Source organism: Mobula hypostoma, chromosome 5 (genome assembly GCF_963921235.1).
Source record: "Mobula hypostoma chromosome 5, sMobHyp1.1, whole genome shotgun sequence".
NCBI lineage: Eukaryota > Metazoa > Chordata > Chondrichthyes > Myliobatiformes > Myliobatidae > Mobula > Mobula hypostoma.
In genome coordinates, this window is record NC_086101.1 from 13,865,564 (window position 1) to 13,884,603 (window position 19,040).

At 43.0% G+C, this 19,040-nt stretch overlaps 1 protein-coding gene across 3 annotated transcripts in view; it reads left to right on the forward strand.

Moving 5' to 3' along the window:
• csnk2b (casein kinase 2, beta polypeptide) overlaps positions 1-19,040 on the forward strand; it is a 77,051-nt gene that overhangs the window by 18,061 nt on the left and 39,950 nt on the right. Inside the window, exon 2 of one of the 3 annotated variants that reach the window (XM_063048071.1) lies at positions 17,261-17,362. The exons of the other annotated variants lie outside the window; for them this stretch is intronic. Within the exon in view, the coding sequence (XP_062904141.1) occupies positions 17,353-17,362 (10 nt within the window). The 5' untranslated portion in view covers positions 17,261-17,352. The remainder of the gene's footprint in view (positions 1-17,260; positions 17,363-19,040) is intronic. 3 annotated transcript variants of the gene reach the window in all.

The following is a 19,040-nucleotide window of genomic DNA, read 5'->3' on the forward strand; positions in this document are numbered from 1 at the left end:
GGAGCACTGTGAACAGCTCTTGGCAATGCTGTCGTCAGAAGGATATGGTGACATGCAATGTAGGTTTTCTGGTGATGCTTGGATGCCAAAGGTTAAATTCCTTTGGAGATTGCAGAAAAGAAAGATTGTTTGCCATGGAATCTGGGTGGTTAAATGGCAGTCTGATATTGAGAAGCAATGTGATTAGTTAAAAGTAGCTGGGAGGAGGTACTGAAAAATTAGCCCACCTACCAGGAAACAGTTCTGGCTACAGAGAATACAGTGCAAGTTTTCATCAGGTCAGTTAATATTGAGGGAGCTCTGCATGAAATTTTTTAATCCTCTCTATGGCTAATGAGTACACTGGAGGATATTGTATCATTGTTTAAAATTGGGGGAAAGAATAAACAGTAATTAAAGGCTTGTTAGCGTTAACTTCAGGTCAGGCAAATTACTGGCATTAATTCTAAAAAGTAGTATTATAAACATAAACCTATTGGAAAGGAATTGATTATTCTGTACCTTTCCAATGGAACATTTATGTTTATAATACTACTTTTTAGAATTAATGCCAGTAATTTGCCTGACCTGAAGTTAACACTAACAAGCCTTTAATTACTCAGTTTAATCAATTGATTTCATCAAATTTGACTTACTGAACTTGTTTGAAGAAATGAGGGCTGGTGCAGTGAATGCATTTGGTGTGAATTTTAATGAAAGGCCTAGGTTGAGCAGTATCTATTTCCACTACCAGAAGGGTCAAAAACCAGGCCTCAGTGGTTTACAGAAATGGGCAGATTCATGGTGAGATGAGGACTGGATTTCTCATTTAGAAGGTGGTAGGGATCCTGAAATCTGCACAAAAGAGTGGTAGTGATAGAGGCCTTTTTCACATGGATGGTTGTGAAGGCCAGTCATTGGGTATCTTTAAAGTGGAGATTGATGGATTTGTAGTTAGTAAGGCTGTCAAAGGTTATAGGCTGGAGAATGGGGTTGAGAGGAATAATAAATCATCCATGATCAAATGGCAGAGCAAACTTGACGGGCTGAATAACCTAATTCTGCCCCTACGCCTTGTGGTTTTGTGTTTTAAAAAAAAAGAGAATTCCTGCTATATACTTTGGGTCTGCAACTTGGTTTGCAGTTCTTTCATAGGCCACGGATGTGATAGCTTGCTTTCTGGGTTGTTCTTTCATTTTTAAAACTTGTTTTTGTTGACCCAAGGCAAAAAAAACATGGGAAACATAGTCAGCAAAATGAAATTAGATCACATACTACCCTTGAATGACAAAGGTTGGAGGAACTAAATGATTTTCGGTTCCTGAAGCAGAATGTTTGAAATGCTATTAGTAGGTCTGTCCACAGAGCTTCCATAGATTAAATAGTTTGTAAGTGAAATGGTGGCATTTAAGGTAAAGAAATTTGCAGCACAGAAGCTGGTTATTCAGCCATGACTGTTTCTGCTCCACACCCTCCTCCCACCCTTCAAGCTTGCAGTTTGTCCTCTTGTGCATACAGCTGCCCTTTATGCTGTTAGCTGCAATTATTGCTTGCCATTTAGTGCCTTGGGGCTGACATCCTTGTACAAAAAAGGCAAATATAAACATTTTAAATTTTATCTCAAGTCAGCTTTTCAGTTTCTGAAGGGTAATGATCAATTTATTTTTCATCACTTTCAGTGTCTTGTTTAGTTTCGGTGTGTGTTAAGCGGCCTTGTTTACTGATTGCGATTCAGTAGTATTGTGGGAATAGCAGAGGTTTTGGTGGGCCAGTTAGCCTCTGTTCTCCATTTACAAGCTGCAGCTGCAGGCCTGTATCACAGCTGTGCATGTAGCAAGCAGAGGCTTGGAGTAAGGTGGGCAGCTTTTTAACCATCAGTTTCCCAAGGGTTTGTAAACTGTTTCCTTGTACATTAGCGGTGTACTTTGCTGCTTTTTCTTGTTCCTCTCTGTTCTAATAATGGTTGTTATACTACCTGTTACTGAGTGTAAATGCTGAATTTGGAGATACAGCATGGCCCAAAGAGCTGTGGTGCTCAGCAACTCACCTATTTAGCACTAACCTAGTCACAGGATAATTCACAACAACCAATTAACCTACTAACTGGTACGTCTTTGTGCTGTGGGAAGAAACGGGAACACGAGGGGAAACTCACTTGGTCACAGGGAGAAGGTGAAAGCTCCTTACAGATGCTGCCGGAATTGAACTCTGAATTCTGGTGCCCTGAGCTGTAATAGCATGCACTAACTATTATGTTACAGTGGCATCCAAACAACAAATTTCACAACATGTGTCAGTGATGAACTAGATTCTACTTCTGATTTTAATTAAATTCCCCAATTCCCATTGTGGGATTTGATCTCAGGTTGCCAGTTAGAATCTATGTAGTGCTTATCACATTCTGACATTCAGAACCCAATATTAAGTTAGTTCAGGCATCTTGGGTGTGGACAAATTTTCTGCAATGTCTCCAGCTGCTTTGAACCTCTCGAGTTCCTTCTTGAGCAGAATTAAATGCAAAATGCAGAAGTCCTTGTATTTTGTTTTTAAAAAGGCACCAGGCACGCTAATAAAAGATTGGTCTAGTTGTGGATAGCTGCGGTTTACAATTGGCTGAGAAGTGGTCGATACCTTCAATCAAGAAAAGTGTGAAGTGACTCACTTAAAAGGTGTTGTAGCGTGGATGAAATTACCGGAGAGAGAGTCACTGGTAGCACTGGTAGATACAAAGCAGCTTCTTTATTCGACACAACAAGGTACAGAAGGCATCTTACGGACGGAGACGCTTTCCGCAGAAATGTGGGCTCGATATTTATATGCTAAACATAAAGGCAATTGCTACTTAAAAAGTTACAGACAATGCTTCCTTTTGAAGTTACATACAAACATCACACCTTTGGATTTCATCCTTTCCTTCTGACACCAATATGTGTTGGTATCCACAATACATTTATTTGGCATTTTACTTGCTAACATAGAAGACAATTAATATTTATAATGTATAGATAAGACTGTCTTCGAAACTACAGCAACACACATCAAAGTTACTGGTGAACGCAGCAGGCCAGGCAGCATCTGTAGGAAGAGGTGCAGTCGACATTTCAGGCCGAGACCCTTCGAAACTACAGCATCAGGCACCAGAAGCATCTGGTATTTACACCTTTTAGGAAGCACATTGTGGTGGACTCAATCCATAGTCCTTTGTCAGTTAAAATAGAAGTCTGGTGGCCAAAGTCATTTAAGTGTTAACAAATCATCTACCCAAAAAGAAATCCACTCTAACAGAAGGGTTAAATTTGAAGGCAGAATACAGGGTTAATGGCAGGTTTCTTAGGAGTGTGGAGGAACAGAGGGATCTTGGGATCCATGTCCATAGATCCATCAGAGTTGCCACACATGTTGATAGGCTGGTTAAGAAGGCGAAGGTGTATTGGCATTTATTATTAGGGGACTGACTTCAAAAGCAGCGAGGGAATGTTGCAGCTCTGTAGAACCACACTTGGACTGTTCGGTGTTGGATGCCTCGTTATCGGAAGGATGTGGATGCTTCAGCGGGAGTGCAGTGGGATTTACCCGAAGGCTGCCTAGATTAGAGAGCATGTCTTAAGCGGATAGGCTGAGCAAGCTGGAGCTTTTCTCTTTGGAGCGAAAGAGGGATGAGAGCTGACTTGAGATAAGAGATGAACTTGATGATAAGACGTATAGATAGAGTTTACAGCTGTTGACTTTTACCCAGGGTGGAAATGGCTCAGACGAGAAGGCATAATTTTTAGGTCGTAGAACACTACAGTACAGAAACAGGTCCTTTGGCCCATCTAGTCTGCCAAACCATTAATCTGCTTAGTCCCATTGATCAGCACCCAGATGATAGCCCTCCATACACCTCCTATTCATGTACCTCTTCAAACTTCTCTTAATGTTGAAGTTGCATCCACAACTTGCACTGGCAGCTTATTCTACACTCCTCACCCTCTGAGAGAAGAAGTTCCCCCTCAACATTTCACCTTTTACACTGACCCATGGCTTACTGTTGTTATCTCACCCAACCTTAGTGGTAAAAGCCTGTTATCAAAACTCCCCTCAATCTTCTAAGTTCTCGGGAATAAAGTCCTACTCTATTCAACTTTTCCCTATAACTCAGGTCCTCGAATCCTGGCAACATCTTTATAAATTGTCTCTGTACTCTCAATCTTATTCACATTTTTATTGTAGGTAGGTGGCCAAAACTGGATGTGATACTCCTTATTAGGCCTCACCAAAGTCTTAGACAATTTCAACATAACATCCCAATCCCTGTATTCACTACTTTGATTTATGAAGACCAATGTGCCAGAAGCTTCCTTTATGACCCTATCGACCTGTGACACCACTTCCAAAGAATTGTGGACCTGTGCTTATCCTCTGCCTCGGAGTCAATTTGTCTCCATATTCTTGAATCCCTTGATACCCAGAAACTTGTCAACCTCTCTTTCAAATAGGCTGAGTAAATGAATCTCCATGGTCCTGTGAGCTACAGAATTGGAAAGTTTCACATCCTCTGAAGGTAGGAATTCTTCCTCCATCTCAGTCCTAAATGGCTGACCTATAATTCTGAGTTTGTTTCTCCGGGGTCTGGCTTTGAGGGAATATCGTTCATGTATACAATCTGTCAAGCCCTGAACAGCCCTGAGCTTTATTTCTCACACGTACATCGAAGCATACAGTGAAAGGTGTCGATTATGTCAGCGACCGCAGAGTCTAAGATGTGCTGGGGACAGCCTGCAAGTATTAACCTGCTTCCAGCACCGACATGGCATGCTCATAGCTCACTAGCTTTGGAATATGGGAGGAAACTGGAACACCTACCAGAAACCCATGGTCATGGGAGGACATACAAACTCCTTACAGACAGTGGCAAGAATTGAACCCCAATCTCTCAGCACTTTAAAGATTTAGGCTACCATAATGTCCCATTTATGCTCTGAGCAGCTCAGCTGAATGTGTTTCTAGAATCAAGATGTTTGTGCTGTTTGCTAATTTTGCATACGGCAGCTCTGGGTAGGACATCATTAATGCTAATCACTAATGCCCTGTAGCTCAGAACTATTGCCATGTAATGTGGCACTCAGCCAGTTTTAAACTGGTGGAAAGGCCAAAGTATTAATGAAATCAGGGTCAATAGTCTAGCAGGATATTATTTGCAATCTGGATGCCTGTGTGAAAAGCTACTTGATCAGCCTTGTTCCTCAGCAGGTGGTGATGAGACAAAGAATGCTGAAACAAATTGCTCTGTTTTCTTTGTACTGGAGTGAAAATTAAGTTTGCTCAGAGTTGCGTCAGCAGCAGAAATCGGGCATTGACTTTGTCACTTTATGAGTACATTTTAGTAGGTGGTTTCTGCAAGAGGACCACAACCTCATTCTGGTTTGGAGGCCTGCATGCCTCAGTGATCTGCAGTTGTTTGGAGTCTGGGCTTTACACTTTGACTCTTAGAGTCACTCATGCTGAACAGGTCAGAGGCAGACCAAGAGTGGTTCAGGGATTCAGATCAGGGCTAAGAACTCTGACTGGTAAAACAAATTTGTTACGGAAACAGCAATGAAGAATCCTCTTGCATCTGAGTGTGACAGTATTCTGAGTCTCCACCCGAGGCTTGCCTGGACCGGCAGTAGTGAAAACCAAGAGGAGGCTACTGTCACGATGAAGGAAGCCCTGAACACTGCCAGAGATGGAGGATCTTCATTGCTGCCCTAAATCCCAGCATAGTAGCAGACAGTAAGTTTAGTAGGTGTTTGGTAACTACAGATCAGTGATCAGAAGTTCAAAGCAACAAGGAGATATCCACAGTTTAAGTAGCAGTTAGCGTAATTGCTTTACAGGCCCAGTGATCGTCAATTTCCACCACAGAATCAATTTCTCCCCTTGACTGTGTGGGTTTCCTCCAGGTGCCCCACTTTCCTCATGTATTCCAAAGACGCATGGTTAGGGTTCATTGTTTGTTGTCGGCATGGTATGTTGGTGCTGGAAGTGTGGCAACCCTTGGAGACTGCCCTGCACAATCCTCACTGATTTGATTTAAACGAAACATTTCACTATGTTTTGATGTTTCTTTGTACTTGTGACAAATGAAGCCAATCTTTATAAGGGAACCATTTCAGAGAGCTATTGACATTGCTCAGCACCAGTTATCATGACATGGCAGATGGAGTTTAATGCAGACAAGTGTGAATTGTTGACAGGACAAACTAGGACACGGCATGGTGATTGGTAGGGTACTGAGGAGTGTACTGGAGTAGAGGGAGCTGGGAATACAGATTATAATTCCTTGAAAGTGGCGTTACAGGTCAGTAGGGTTGAAAAGAAAGCTTTTGGCACATTGATCTTTATAAATTAAAGTATTGAGTAAAAGAGTTGGGATGTTATGCAGAAGTTTAATCAGATTTGGTGGGGCCAAATTTGCAGTACAAGTGCAATTCTGGTCACCTAACTACAGGAAAGATGTAAATAAGATTGAAAGGGTGCGGGTCTTGCCGGGACTGGAGAACCTAATTTATAAGGATGCTGAGCTGACTTGAAGGGCTTGAGAGCGGCTTTGGGCTGGGTGATGAAATCTGGGCCCAGAGCAAGTCACTGGGCAGCAAGGTCTGGGCCTGAGGCCTTTCACAGCAGCGATGCCTGGGTCCTAGTGCTAAGTACAATGCGCTGTTTAGACATTTTAAATGCTGGCCCAGTTCAGAGGCGAGTGCTGAGTTTGCTTGCTTTCCGCAATGTTCACTCCTCTCTCCAGGCCGCCAGAACCCTTTTGCTGTCCGGTATTGGGTCAATTTAAATGCTGACCCAGATAGACCAAGAAGGCAGGGTGTCTGTCAGGATGAGAGTTGATTTTGCTTGTTCTCCGAAATGGTCATCTCTATGGCACTGAGGTTATGAAGACAGCCCTGGCTGCTGTGAGCTGTGCCTGTTAATATGCTGAACTGATAAGTGAAGCTTTGGGTCTGTACCAGTTTGGATCTGAGGATTCAATTTTGGTTCGGAATGCTGTTGTTCGTTTTGATTGCTTGTGTGACTTATATTTATTTTTTCTTTCTCTTACGTATGGAGTGTGGTCTTTTATTTTTTTTTCTTTAATTGTGTTCTTTCATGTTTCTTGCTTTGTGGCTACCTGTGAGCAAGCAAATCTCAGGGTTGTATAATTTATACTTTCTTTGATAATAAATGTATTTGGATCTTAAGTATGTGGATGAGATGGGTAATGAAGGACTATGTTCCAGAGGTAGATCAATGGGGCTAGGTAGAATAATAGTTTGGCTAGACAGGCTGAAGAGCCCATTTCTGTTATGTAGTGCTCTGACTTGAGGACATTACTGCAGTCAGCTGACTGCATCAATCACCTGTAAGCACTGTGACATTGCTACACTCCACTGCAAGCAGTTATGACCTCGTAATCAGTTGGTGACATCACTGCGGTCATCCAACACTGTGACATCATTCTAATCAATTGGTGATGCAAATGACTGCTCTTCTTTGCTGTTGGTAACTGCATAAGAGGAGGTTGCCGTTTTTTCACTTTCAATATCCAGGGATAGAACCATGGACTCTTCATTTCCAGCAGATGGTCACTTGCTCCCCAGTGAAAGACGCAGTGGGTATTTTTTAAAATATGAAAGTCAAATATGTATGAATGTTTGATTTATTGTTAAATTAAACATAAAGGCAAAATGGTCAGAACTTTTTCTTTATCATCTTGTGAGTCTGCACTTGTCAGGCTGTCTCCCAGCAGCCTGTTCCACAAATAAGAGCACGGCAGAGTGGTGTAGTGGTTAGCACAACCACTACACCACTCTGCTTTACGAGACCAGCAATCATTGATTGGGGTTTCATTTCCAGCTGCTTTCTGTATCAAACTTGCACATTCTGCCTGTGCCCACATGGGTTTCCTCTGGGTGCTTCAGTTTCCTTCCACGTTCCAAAGCAGTACAGGTTTGGTTTAGTAAGTCGTGGGCATGCTGTGTTTGTGCCAGAAGTGTGGTGAAGCTGGGACTGAGCTGGTCGTTGACATATTTCACAGTATGTTTTGATGTGCGTGCGACAAATAAAACCAGTCTTAATATCTGGCTCCCTGAGGCTTAAATTACAGCAAGTGCATGAGAACGCTGTCAAACAACACCTGATTGTTCCTTACTTCTGTATTACCAAGGCAAGGTTCCATGTTCACAACGGCAGTACAGTGGAACTATCTTCAAGGCAATCGCACTGAAGACCCACTGCTGTATTTTGAAGGGAAACCTGTAATGGGGTTATTCTTATTGTAACCCATTCCAGAAACTCATCATGACAATGATTTGATAAAGCAGTGTCATTGGATTCAGTTCATAAAGTACTACCCCACGTTGGGGAATTGCATTTGGTTTTATCACTGGCTAAATAGTGTGTGCTACTGTATTATTCTTTAAAGATTATTTGTAACTACAAGAGCTACATATAGAAAACAAAAAGCACCTGTTAACTCTGTATATCATTTATAGGGTTGAATAAAGTTTAAGGGAAAGGGGATTCTCAAGATTCCTGTAAACAATGAATTCAGTACTGACTATGTCTGTGACTGCAGTGTGTTTGAATAATGTCTCTCAGCTGCTTTCTTTGGAGCAACATAATTAAAGTTTGCCCAGATCCACATCAGATGTCTCTGGGCTTTTCACACCTTTTGATTTTGACAAAAAGCAGTACCTGATGGAAATTAGACAGAACATTCCTTTCTTAATTCAAGCATAAATTTGATGGAAGTTCTTATCTTTGTAATTAAGTTGTGGCTCCAGCAAACCAGGTAGGACATTCTTTTCTTTAATTAAGGTGGCTGGAGTGTAACAAATTGATTGTACTTATGTAACAATAGTCCATTGACTTGGCCGGAATAGTTATCAAACTGATTGTATCAATAGTCCATTGACTTGGAAGGAATGGTTATCAAACTGATTGTTCTCTGTATCAATAGTCCATTGACTTGGCCGGAATGGTTATCAAACTGATTATACTTTTGTATCGGTGGTCTTATAACTTCTGACAACTCTGACATCAGGCAGTGAACTTGTAGAACCGCCGGGGAGATGAGACAGGGTCTCTCCCTGATGTCGGGTCTAAGTTCACTCGCCGGTTGAACTCGAAGAAATAAACAGGTGAAAAGATAAGTAACGATCTTTTTGTGCTGTCGTTATTTGATCTAGCAAAGCTACGTTTACAGGGTCTCATTCTACAGCACTTCCTTCCACCAGAAGCCAAAAGAAATGCTTCTGCAGATAAGTTGACAAGCTAATGGGTGACTACAACTGTTCTTCGTTTCTCCTTTGGGATGTGGGTTGTCACAGCAAAGCCAACACGTAGACTCTGTTCCTAAATGCCCTTGAGAAGGTGATTCTGATTTACCAGGTGATCGACTGCAACCTCTCTGGTGAAGGTGCAGGAGTTCCAGGATTGGGACCCAGTGACAAGGAAGGAGCAAGTCGGGGAGGTGTGTCGCCACTTGGTGCTCTCAAGTTCCTGCTGGTCTTGTCTTTCTCTGTGGTACAATATAGATTGTTACAGCACAGTACAGGCCCATGAGCCCACAAAGTTGTGTTAACTTATAAACTTACTCCAAGATCAATCTAACCCTCCTCTCCTACATTACCCTCCATTTTCTTTCAACTATGTGCCTATCTAAGAGTTTAGTAAATTACTACCATCCCTGGCAGAACATCTGTTTATATACCTGTGTGTGTGATGTGTAGGAACCAGCGTTACGTTTTGTAAACAGTACATGCTATCGCCATGTTTAGGATGGTGACTGACCTGGCAATCGCATCGGCTGCTTCGATCAGGATGGTATTCAAAATCGAACATAGTACAGTGAAGGAACAGGCCCTTTGGCCCCCGGAGTTGTGCTGAACTAGTTACATTAGTGATCAATCCCTAATTTTTTTGTGGCGGGGGGAGGGTGTAGGAAGGGGTTTTGCTGTTGTCTGTCATGTTTTATGTTGGTCGTGTGTTGTTCTGAACATTGTGGGTATGCTATGTTGGTGCTAGAAGCTTAGCGACATACAGGCTGCCCCCAGTACATCTTCGGATGTGGTTGGTAACGTAAGATACGCATTTCACTATATTTTTCCATGTACAGCAGGGTAGAGTGCCACAGGTGTGTGGGACAGGTGGCAGAGAAGTACCAGGGGCAGGGTCATTTGATTCCAAACAATTAGTGGATTGATCATTACAGAATGTCTTTTTCGATATTTTTGGATTATGAGGACACGCAGTCCTCTTTTATTGTCATTTAATAATGCATGCATTAAGAAATGATACACTGTTTCTCCAGAATGATATCGCAGAAACACATGACAAACCGACTGGAAAAACTGACAAAAACCACATAATTATGACATATAGTTACAACAGTGCAAAGTAATACCATAATTTGATATAGAACAGACCATGGGCACGGTAAAAGTCTCAAAGTCTCTTGAAAGTCCCATCATCTCACGCAGATGGTAAACCTTCAGCGCCGCCAACTTGCCGATGCAGCATACTGGAAGCATCCGACCACAGTCCGACTCCGAGTCTGTCCGAAAACTCCGAGCCTCCGACCAGCTCTGCCGAGCGCTTCAGCCCCGGCCCCGGCAACAGGCAGTAGGCAAAGCTGAGGATTTGGGGCCTTCCCCTCTGGAGATTCTCGATTGCACAGTAGCAATGACAGCGAAGCGGGCATTTCAGAAGTTTTTTCCGGTGTTCCTCCGTGCTTCTCACGGCTGTCTCCATCAAATCAGGATTGTGCACGGCATCATAGAAACATAGAAAATAGGTGCAGGAGTAGGCCATTTGGCCCTTCGAACCTGCACCGCCATTCAGTATGATCATGGCTGATCATCCAACTCAGAACCCTGTACCAGCCTTCCCTCCATACCCCCTGATCCCTTTAGCCACAAGGGCCACATCTAACTCCCTCTTAAATATAACCAATGAACTGGCCTCAACTATTTCCTGCGGCAGAGAATTCCACAGATTCACCACTCTCTGTGTGAAGAAGTTTTTCCTCATCTCGGTCCTAAAAGGCTTCCCCTTTATCCTTAAACTGTGACCCCTCATTCTGGACCTCCCCAACATCGGGAACAATCTTCCTGCATCTAGCCTGTCCAACCCCTTTAGGATTTTATATGTTTCAATAAGATCCCCCCTCAATCTTCTAAATTCCAACGAGTATAAGCCTAGTCGATCCAGTCTTTCATCATATGAAAGTCCTGCCATCCCAGGAATCAATCTGGTGAACCTTCTTTGTACTCCTTCTATGGCAAGAATGTCAGATTAGGGGACCAAAACTGCACACAATACTCCAGGTGTGGTCTCACCAAGGCCTTGTACAACTGCAGTAGTACCTCCCTGCTCCTGTACTCGAATCTTCTTGCTATGAATGCTAGCATACCATTCGCCTTTTTCACCGCCTGCTGTACCTGCATACCCACTTTCAATGACTGGTCTATAATGACACCCAGGTCTCGTTGCACCTCCCCTTTTCCTAATCGGCCACCATTCAGATAATAATCTGTTTTCCTGTTTTTGCCACCAAAGTGGATAACCTCACATTTATTCACATTAAATTGCATCTGCCATGAATTTGCCCACTCACCTAACCTATCCAAGTCACCCTGCATCCTCTTAGCATCCCCCTCACAGCTAACACTGCCACCCAGCTTCGTGTCATCTGCAAACTTGGAGATGCTGCATTTAATTCCCTCATCCAAGTCATTAATATATATGTAAACAATTGGGGTCCCAGTTCTGAGCCTTGCGGTACCCTGCCATTCTGAAAAGGTCCCGTTTATTCCCACTCTTTGCTTCCTGTCTGCCAACCAATTCTCTATCCACATCAATACCTTACCCCCAATACCGTGTGCTTTAAGTTTGCACACTAATCTCCTGTGTGGGACCTTGTCAAAAGCCTTTTGAAAATCCAAATATACCACATCCACTGTTTCTCCCCTATCCACTCTACTAGTTAAATTCTCAAAAAATTTTATGAGATTCGTCAGACATGATTTTCCTTTCACAAATCCATGGTGACTTTGTCCGATGATTTCACGGCTTTCCAAATGTGCTGTTATCATACCTTTGATAATTGACTCTAGCATTTTCCCCACCACCAATGTTAGGCTAACCGGTCTATAATTCCCCAGTTTCTCTCTCCCTCCTTTTTTAAAAAGCGGGGTTACATTAGCCACCCTCTAATCCTCAGGAACTAGTCCAGAATCTAAAGAGTTTTGGAAAAAAGTATCACTAATGCATCCACTATTTCTTGGGCTACTTCCTTAAGCACTCTGGGATGCAGACCATCTGGCCCTGGGGATTTATCTGCTTTTAATCCCTTCAATTTACCTAACACCACTTCCCTATTAACATGCATTTCCCTCAGTTCCTCCATCTCACTGGACCCTCTGTCCCCTACTATTTCTGAAGATTATTTATGTCCTCCTTAGTGAAGACAGAACCAAAGTAGTTACTCAGTTGGTCTGCCATGTCCTTGTTGCCCATGATCAATTCACCTGTTTCTGACTGTAAGGGACCTACATTTGTCTTAACCAATCTTTTTCTTTTCACGTATCTATAAGAACTTTTACAGTCAGTTTTTATGTTCTCTGCCAGCTTTCTCTCATAATCTTTTTTCCCTTACCTAATTAAGCCCTTTGTCCTCCTCTGCTGGACTCTGAATTTCTCCCAGTCCTCAGGTGTGCTGCTTTTTCTGGCTAATTTGTATGTTTCTTCTTTCGAATTGATACTATACCTAATTTCCCTTGTCAGCCACAGGTGCACTACCTTCCCTGGTTTATTCTTTTGCCAAACTGGGAGGAACAATTGTTGTAGTTCATCCATGCGATCTTTAAATGCTTGCCATTGCATATCCACCGTCAACCCTTAAGTGTCATTTACCAGTCTATCTTAGCTAATTCACGTCTCATACCTTCAAAGTTACCCTTCTTTAAGTTCAGAACCTTGGTTTCTGAATTAACTATGTCACTCTCCATCTTAATGAAGTTCCACATCCTAGTTACACATATGATATCATTTGGAACGGCCGCGCGCCCTGCGTTGCGCCGCCATCTTCTCCTCCCTCCTCTAGAATGTCTCTGTAGTACTTTGCGCTCCCTCCCCTCTCCCTTCCCCCTTCCCTCTCCCTTCCCCCTTCCCATTCTCATTCCACAAAAGAGACCCATTTCAGAATCAGATTTATTATCACTCACTTATGTCATGGAATTTGATTTTTGTGGCAGCAATACACAAAATTGCTATTGTACTGTATGCAATGTCCAGACCTTTGCATTTTCTGACATACATGTGCTTACGTAAGAGCCTCATGAGCACCTCTATCATATTTGCTTCTGCTACCACGCCAGGGAGTGTCGTCTCAGGCATGTTAAAGTCGAATCTGAATAAAACTCGCGAGGCCAGCTTCTTATCGTCACCACAGTTTATTGTGCACTCTCCTACAGGCGTTTGAGTCCCACTTGTCAAAGGGAGGTGCCACCATCTGACAACTGGACTCCCTCTCTCTGGTTACAGCCATATATTTATACATAGTAAGTCCCAGACATTACTGTTGCAAGATGTCATTTGAACTGGTACGTCCACCAAGTCTGTTGGTGCAAAACTTAGTTACAGATTAGAGAGTCTGCTAAAGCAAGGTTTAATTACAGATGGATGTGCTGTCCAGTCCTTATTAGTGAGTCTTCCCCTTCCCTACGCAAACGAGGGTACAATGTACCATTTATCGAATTCCCAATGTCTCTCTGCTAATTAAGAGAGAACTAGCATAAGCCAGTTTTTTTAGCTAACTGCTGAAGACAGAGTTTACTGCAGTTCAGAATTTCCTGTTCAGTCCCAATGATTCTTTTAGCCAGAGGTTCAAAATGACTTTATTTTATCCTCAATCCCTCAGGCACACACCACCCTTTGATAAGCTTGGCAGCTGATTTTAGGACCTGTGGTTGCAATCATGAAACTTTTAAAGGAGCTTGAGTATCCAGTTTGAAGATCTAAAGAGACACTTGAAGGTTTAGAGTTATGGTTATTAACTCTCACTGAGGGAAAGGCATGTGTAGGTTGACTGCCAAAGCTGTTTGGGCCACTTCATTAAGTTATGGTCATGAGTTGAATTGACTTTATTTCTTACACCCTTCACATGAAGAGTAAAAATCTTTACGTTATGTCTCCATCTAAATGTGCAATCATAGTAATTTTTAATAAATAGAACAGTCAATGTAATATAGAGTACACTCAAATCAGCGTGAGTTAATCAGTCTCATGGCCTGGTGGAAGAAGCTGTCCCGGAGGCCTGTTGATCCTAGCTTTTATGCTGTGGTACTGCTTTCCAGATGGTAGCAGCTGGAATAGATTTTGGTTGGGATGGCTTGCATCCTCAGTGGTCCTACGGGTTCTTTTTACACACCTGTCCTTGTAAATGTCCTGAATCGTGGGAAGTTCACAACTACAGATGCGCTGGGCTGTCCGCACCACTCTCTGCAGAGTCCTGCGATTAGGGGAGGTACAGTTCCCATACCAGGCAGTGATACAGCCAGCCAGGATGCTCTCAATTGTGCCCCTGTAGAATGTTCTTAGGATTTAGGGGCCCATACCAAACTTCCTCAACCAGTGGTAGCTGTGTGGAACGAGCTTCCAGCAGAAGTGGTTGAGGCAGGTTGGATGTTGTCATTTAAAGTTAAGTTGAATAGTTATATGGACAGGAAAGAAATGGAGGGTTATGGGCTGAGTGCAGGTCGGTGGGACTAGGTGAGAGTAAGAGTTCGGCACGGACTAGAAGGGCCGAGATGGCCTTTTTCCGTGCTGTAATTGCTATATGGTTATATGGTTATCTGAAGTGAACAAGGCACTGTTGTGCCTTTTTCACCACACAGCTGGTGTGTACAGACCATGTGAGGTCCTTGGTGATGTGGATGCTGAGGAACTTGAAGCTGTTTACACTTTCAACCCAGATCTATTGATGTCAATAGGGGTTAGCGTGTCTCCATTCCTCCTGTAATCCACAGCCAGCTCCTTTGTTTTTTTGACATTGAGGGAGAGATTGTTTTCTTGATACCACTGTCAGGGTGATGACTTCTTCCCTGTAGGCCACCTCATTATTGTTTGAGATAAGGCCAATCAACGTAGTGTCATTGCAAATTTAGTTAGCAGATTGGAGCTGTGGGTGGTGATACAGTCATTGGTATACAGGAAGTAAAGGAGGGGACTCAGTACACAGCCTGAAGGGGCTCCTGTATTGAGAGTCAGAAGGTTGGAGGTTGAGTAAGATATACTAAGATGTACTTTATACTTTATTGTCGTCAAACAATTAGTACTAGAACATACAATCATCACAGCGATATTTGAATCTGCGCTTCACACTCTCTGGATTACAAATATTAAATATTAAAAATAGTTAAAATCAGTAAATATTAAAAATTTCAATTATAAATCATAAATAGAAAATAGAAAAATGGAAAGTAAGGTAGTGCAAAAAAACCGAGAGGCAGGTCCAGATATTTGGAGAGTACGGCCCAGATCTGGGCTAGGATTTGTTCAGCAGTCTTATCACAGTTGGAAAGAAGCTGTTCCCAAATCTGGCTGTACGAGTCTTCAAGCTTCTGAGCCTTCTCCCGGAGGGAAGAGGGACAAAAAGTGTGTTGGCTGGGTGGGTCATGTCCTTAATTATCCTGCAGCGCTTCTCCGACAGCGTGCAGTGTAAAGTGAGTCCAGGGACGGAAGATTGGTTTCTGTGATGTGCTGCGCCGTGTTCACGATCTTCTGCAGCTTCTTTCGGTCTTGGACAGGACAACTTCCATACCAGGTTGTGATGCACCCTAGAAGAATGCTTTCTACAGTGCATGTATAAAAATTAGTGAGGGTTTTAGGGGACAGGCCAAATTTCTTTAGTTTTCTCGGGAAATAAAGGCACTGGTGGGCCTTCTTGGCAGTGAACTCTGCTTGGTTGGACTAAGTCAGGTCAATTGTGATATTGACCCCAAGGAACTTAAAGCTTTTGACCTGTTCCACTTGCGCACCACCGATTTAAGTTGGGTCGTGCGGTCCACTACTCCTTCTGAAGTCAACAACCAATTCCTTCGACTTGCAGACGTTGAGGGATAGGTTATTGTCTTTCCACCATGCCACCAGGTTCTTAATTTCCTCTCTGTACTCAAACTCATCATTTCCCGAGATACGGCCTACAATTGTTGTGTCATCAGCAAACTTATATATTGAGTTTGATGGAAACTTGGCTACACAATCATGGGTGTACAGTGAGTACAGCAGGGGGCTGAGTACACAGCCTTGTGGGGTACCGGTGCTCAGAGTGATTGTAGAGGAGAGCTTGTACCCTATTTTTACAGCCTGGGTCCTGTCTTTGAGGAAGTTGAAGACCCAGCTGCAGATCTGAGTGCTAAGGCCCAGGTTCCGGAGCTTAGGAATCAGTTTATTTGGAATGATCGTATTAAAGACAGAGCTATAGTCAATGAAAAGGAGCCTTATGTATGCGTCTTTATTGTCCAGGTGTTCTAAGGAGGAATGTAGGGCCAGAGAGATGGCATCTGCTGTTGACCTGTTGCTCTGGTAGGCGAATTGCAAAGCGTCGAGGTTGACCGGTAGGCTGTGATTGATGTGTGCCATAACCAATCTCTTGAAGCACTTCATAGCAATTGATGTCAGAGCCACAGGTCGATAGTTATTCAGGCATGAGTATGAAGGCAGCTGAGTTCTTGGTCCTATTCAATTTATTCCATTCCTCTGCTTCCTTCAAGTTGAAAGTAGAGTTCATTGTCATGTGCACAAGTGCAGTGAAAAACTTGCTGCAGCGAAGCAGGCAAATCTCAGTCCTGAAGAAGCATTCCACGTTTTGGTCTTAGCCCAAAATAATGACAATTTATTCCTCTCCATAGATGCTGCTTGACCTGCAGATTTCTTCCAGCATTTTGTACCTGTTATTCACTGGCACCTAGCATTAGAGGCACAACATTCACGAAAAAGAAAATTAAACAAAAGGTATCCAAGAAAGAACGTAATGAGAACAAATGCTGGGGGGGAGGGTGCGAATAGTGGTTTAGTGTAAAGTGGCCTAGTGTTACTACACTGAGATAGTCATTTGAGTTTTGCCAGTTGGTTCTTGAACCAAATGCTTGAAGGGAAGTAGCTGTTCCTGCCTGAAGGTAGCTGCGAGAGATGGCATGGTCCTGGTGGGGTTGGGGGTGGTTGGGATTTTTGTTGCTGACTTTTCCATCTTCCCCCTCCACACCAGGCCTGGTTCCTGTCAACTGATCCGAGAGAGACAGTGGGGCAGTAAGATTGGGAGCATTTCCCCCTGTTGCCCATCCTCCCAGCTAAAAGAGGATGTGTGGTGGTGAGTTCAGTCATGGTGTAAGGGTGAAGAGATTACGGGAATTAATCAGGGTTTCCAATCATGCAGTTCCTCGCTGCTAATCAATATAAAAAAAATTGTCAAGTTTCCACATGCTCTCTGTAACCAATACATGTCGTGTTAGTGTGTTTTTGTAATTAATCATTCCACGACTGGAAGAGTTGAAATAAAAATTAATGGCAATAAAATTGAGCTGAGCCAGTAGTTAAATTTTTACGCTGTCACTGCCTTGCATGCTACCTTGTCTGTTTGCCCTCAGTGATGCTATACTTTCTGCTTCTTGGCGTCATCCAGTTAGCAAAGAGCCCATTCTGATCAGTGTTAACGTCTCCTCGTGTAATTTGTCTAAATTTTCCTGTCGGCATGCTCTGAATGTGGATAATGGGAAGGTTTTTGTTTGTTTGGTTACTGTTTCTTTAAGTGTTGCCTGACTGGGTTGACTGCTTGTTGGGTGGTCTCCATGCAGTGGCCATCTCCAGACCGGCCAGTGGCTTGAATTGGCTGTGAGCTGCAGTACCACCAGTCTAGCGCCTGTCCAGCTGATCTGCAAGTTCAAGTTTATTGTCATCCAACTGTATACATGTATACTGCCAAACAAAACAACGTCCCTCTGAATCAAGGTGCATAGCACACTACATAGAGCTCACACAGAACGCACAAAGTCAGGCAACCCCAAAATAGATAACAAATAATAAAATATATTCCAAAAAAATATGCATGGGGAGGGAGAGGGGAATATTTGGAATTGATTTTGACTCAGTGATATCTACTTTTTTTCTTTTCCCCAGCCCTTAATCTGTTCTCAGTATAGTGTTAAGAGTGTACAAGAGATGTGCATTTTAATAACAGTTTTCCTCCTGTTTCTTCACTGCACAGCTTGTTTGTTAGGAAATATCAATAAAAGAGGCTCTTCAAAGTTAGGTCTTTAACTAAATTGCAGAACTCCTGTTTTGCTAGTGGCAGATATTGTTCCTCCAGCAAATGAAGTTTGTGAACTTTGGTATTGAATATATTTTAGCGATGGTTTTGGAGCTGTTTCTTGCTTGGGATGCAGTCTCTGTGGTATGCATGAAACAGATCAGATGTGCTTCAAAGCCAGTTGAAGCCATTGTGAATATGGTAGAAGTTTCTCAACTTGGGTGTTGGGATGACAATGATGTGCAAATAATGGACTAGGCAAACCCTCCGGTGAAGCCCAAGAGTGTTCCTGAGAAATGGTGGTGTTTCACTGGGAGCAGATGATGAACTAAGCCCTTTGGACCATAAGACAAAGGAGCAGAAGTCAGCCATTCGGCCCATTGAGTCTGCTCTGCCATTTTATCAACAGTTGATCCATTCTCCCATTTAGTCCCACTCCCCCGCCTTCTCACCATAACCTTTGATGCCCTGGCTACTCAGATACCTGTCAATCTCTGCCTTAAATACACCCAATGACTTGGCCTCCACTGCTGCCCGTGGCAACAAATTCCATAGATTATGATCGGCTACCTGAAAAAGATGGTTAAGTTATGAGGTAGTTTAGAAGCCATATGGTGTGTTGGTTTTTCTTTAGTTTTATTTAGTTAGGGATACAGTTTGGAGTAGGCTCTTCCGAGCCACGCTGCCCTAGCTATCCCCAACAAACTTGATGAAGCCTAACCTGATCACGGTACAATTTACA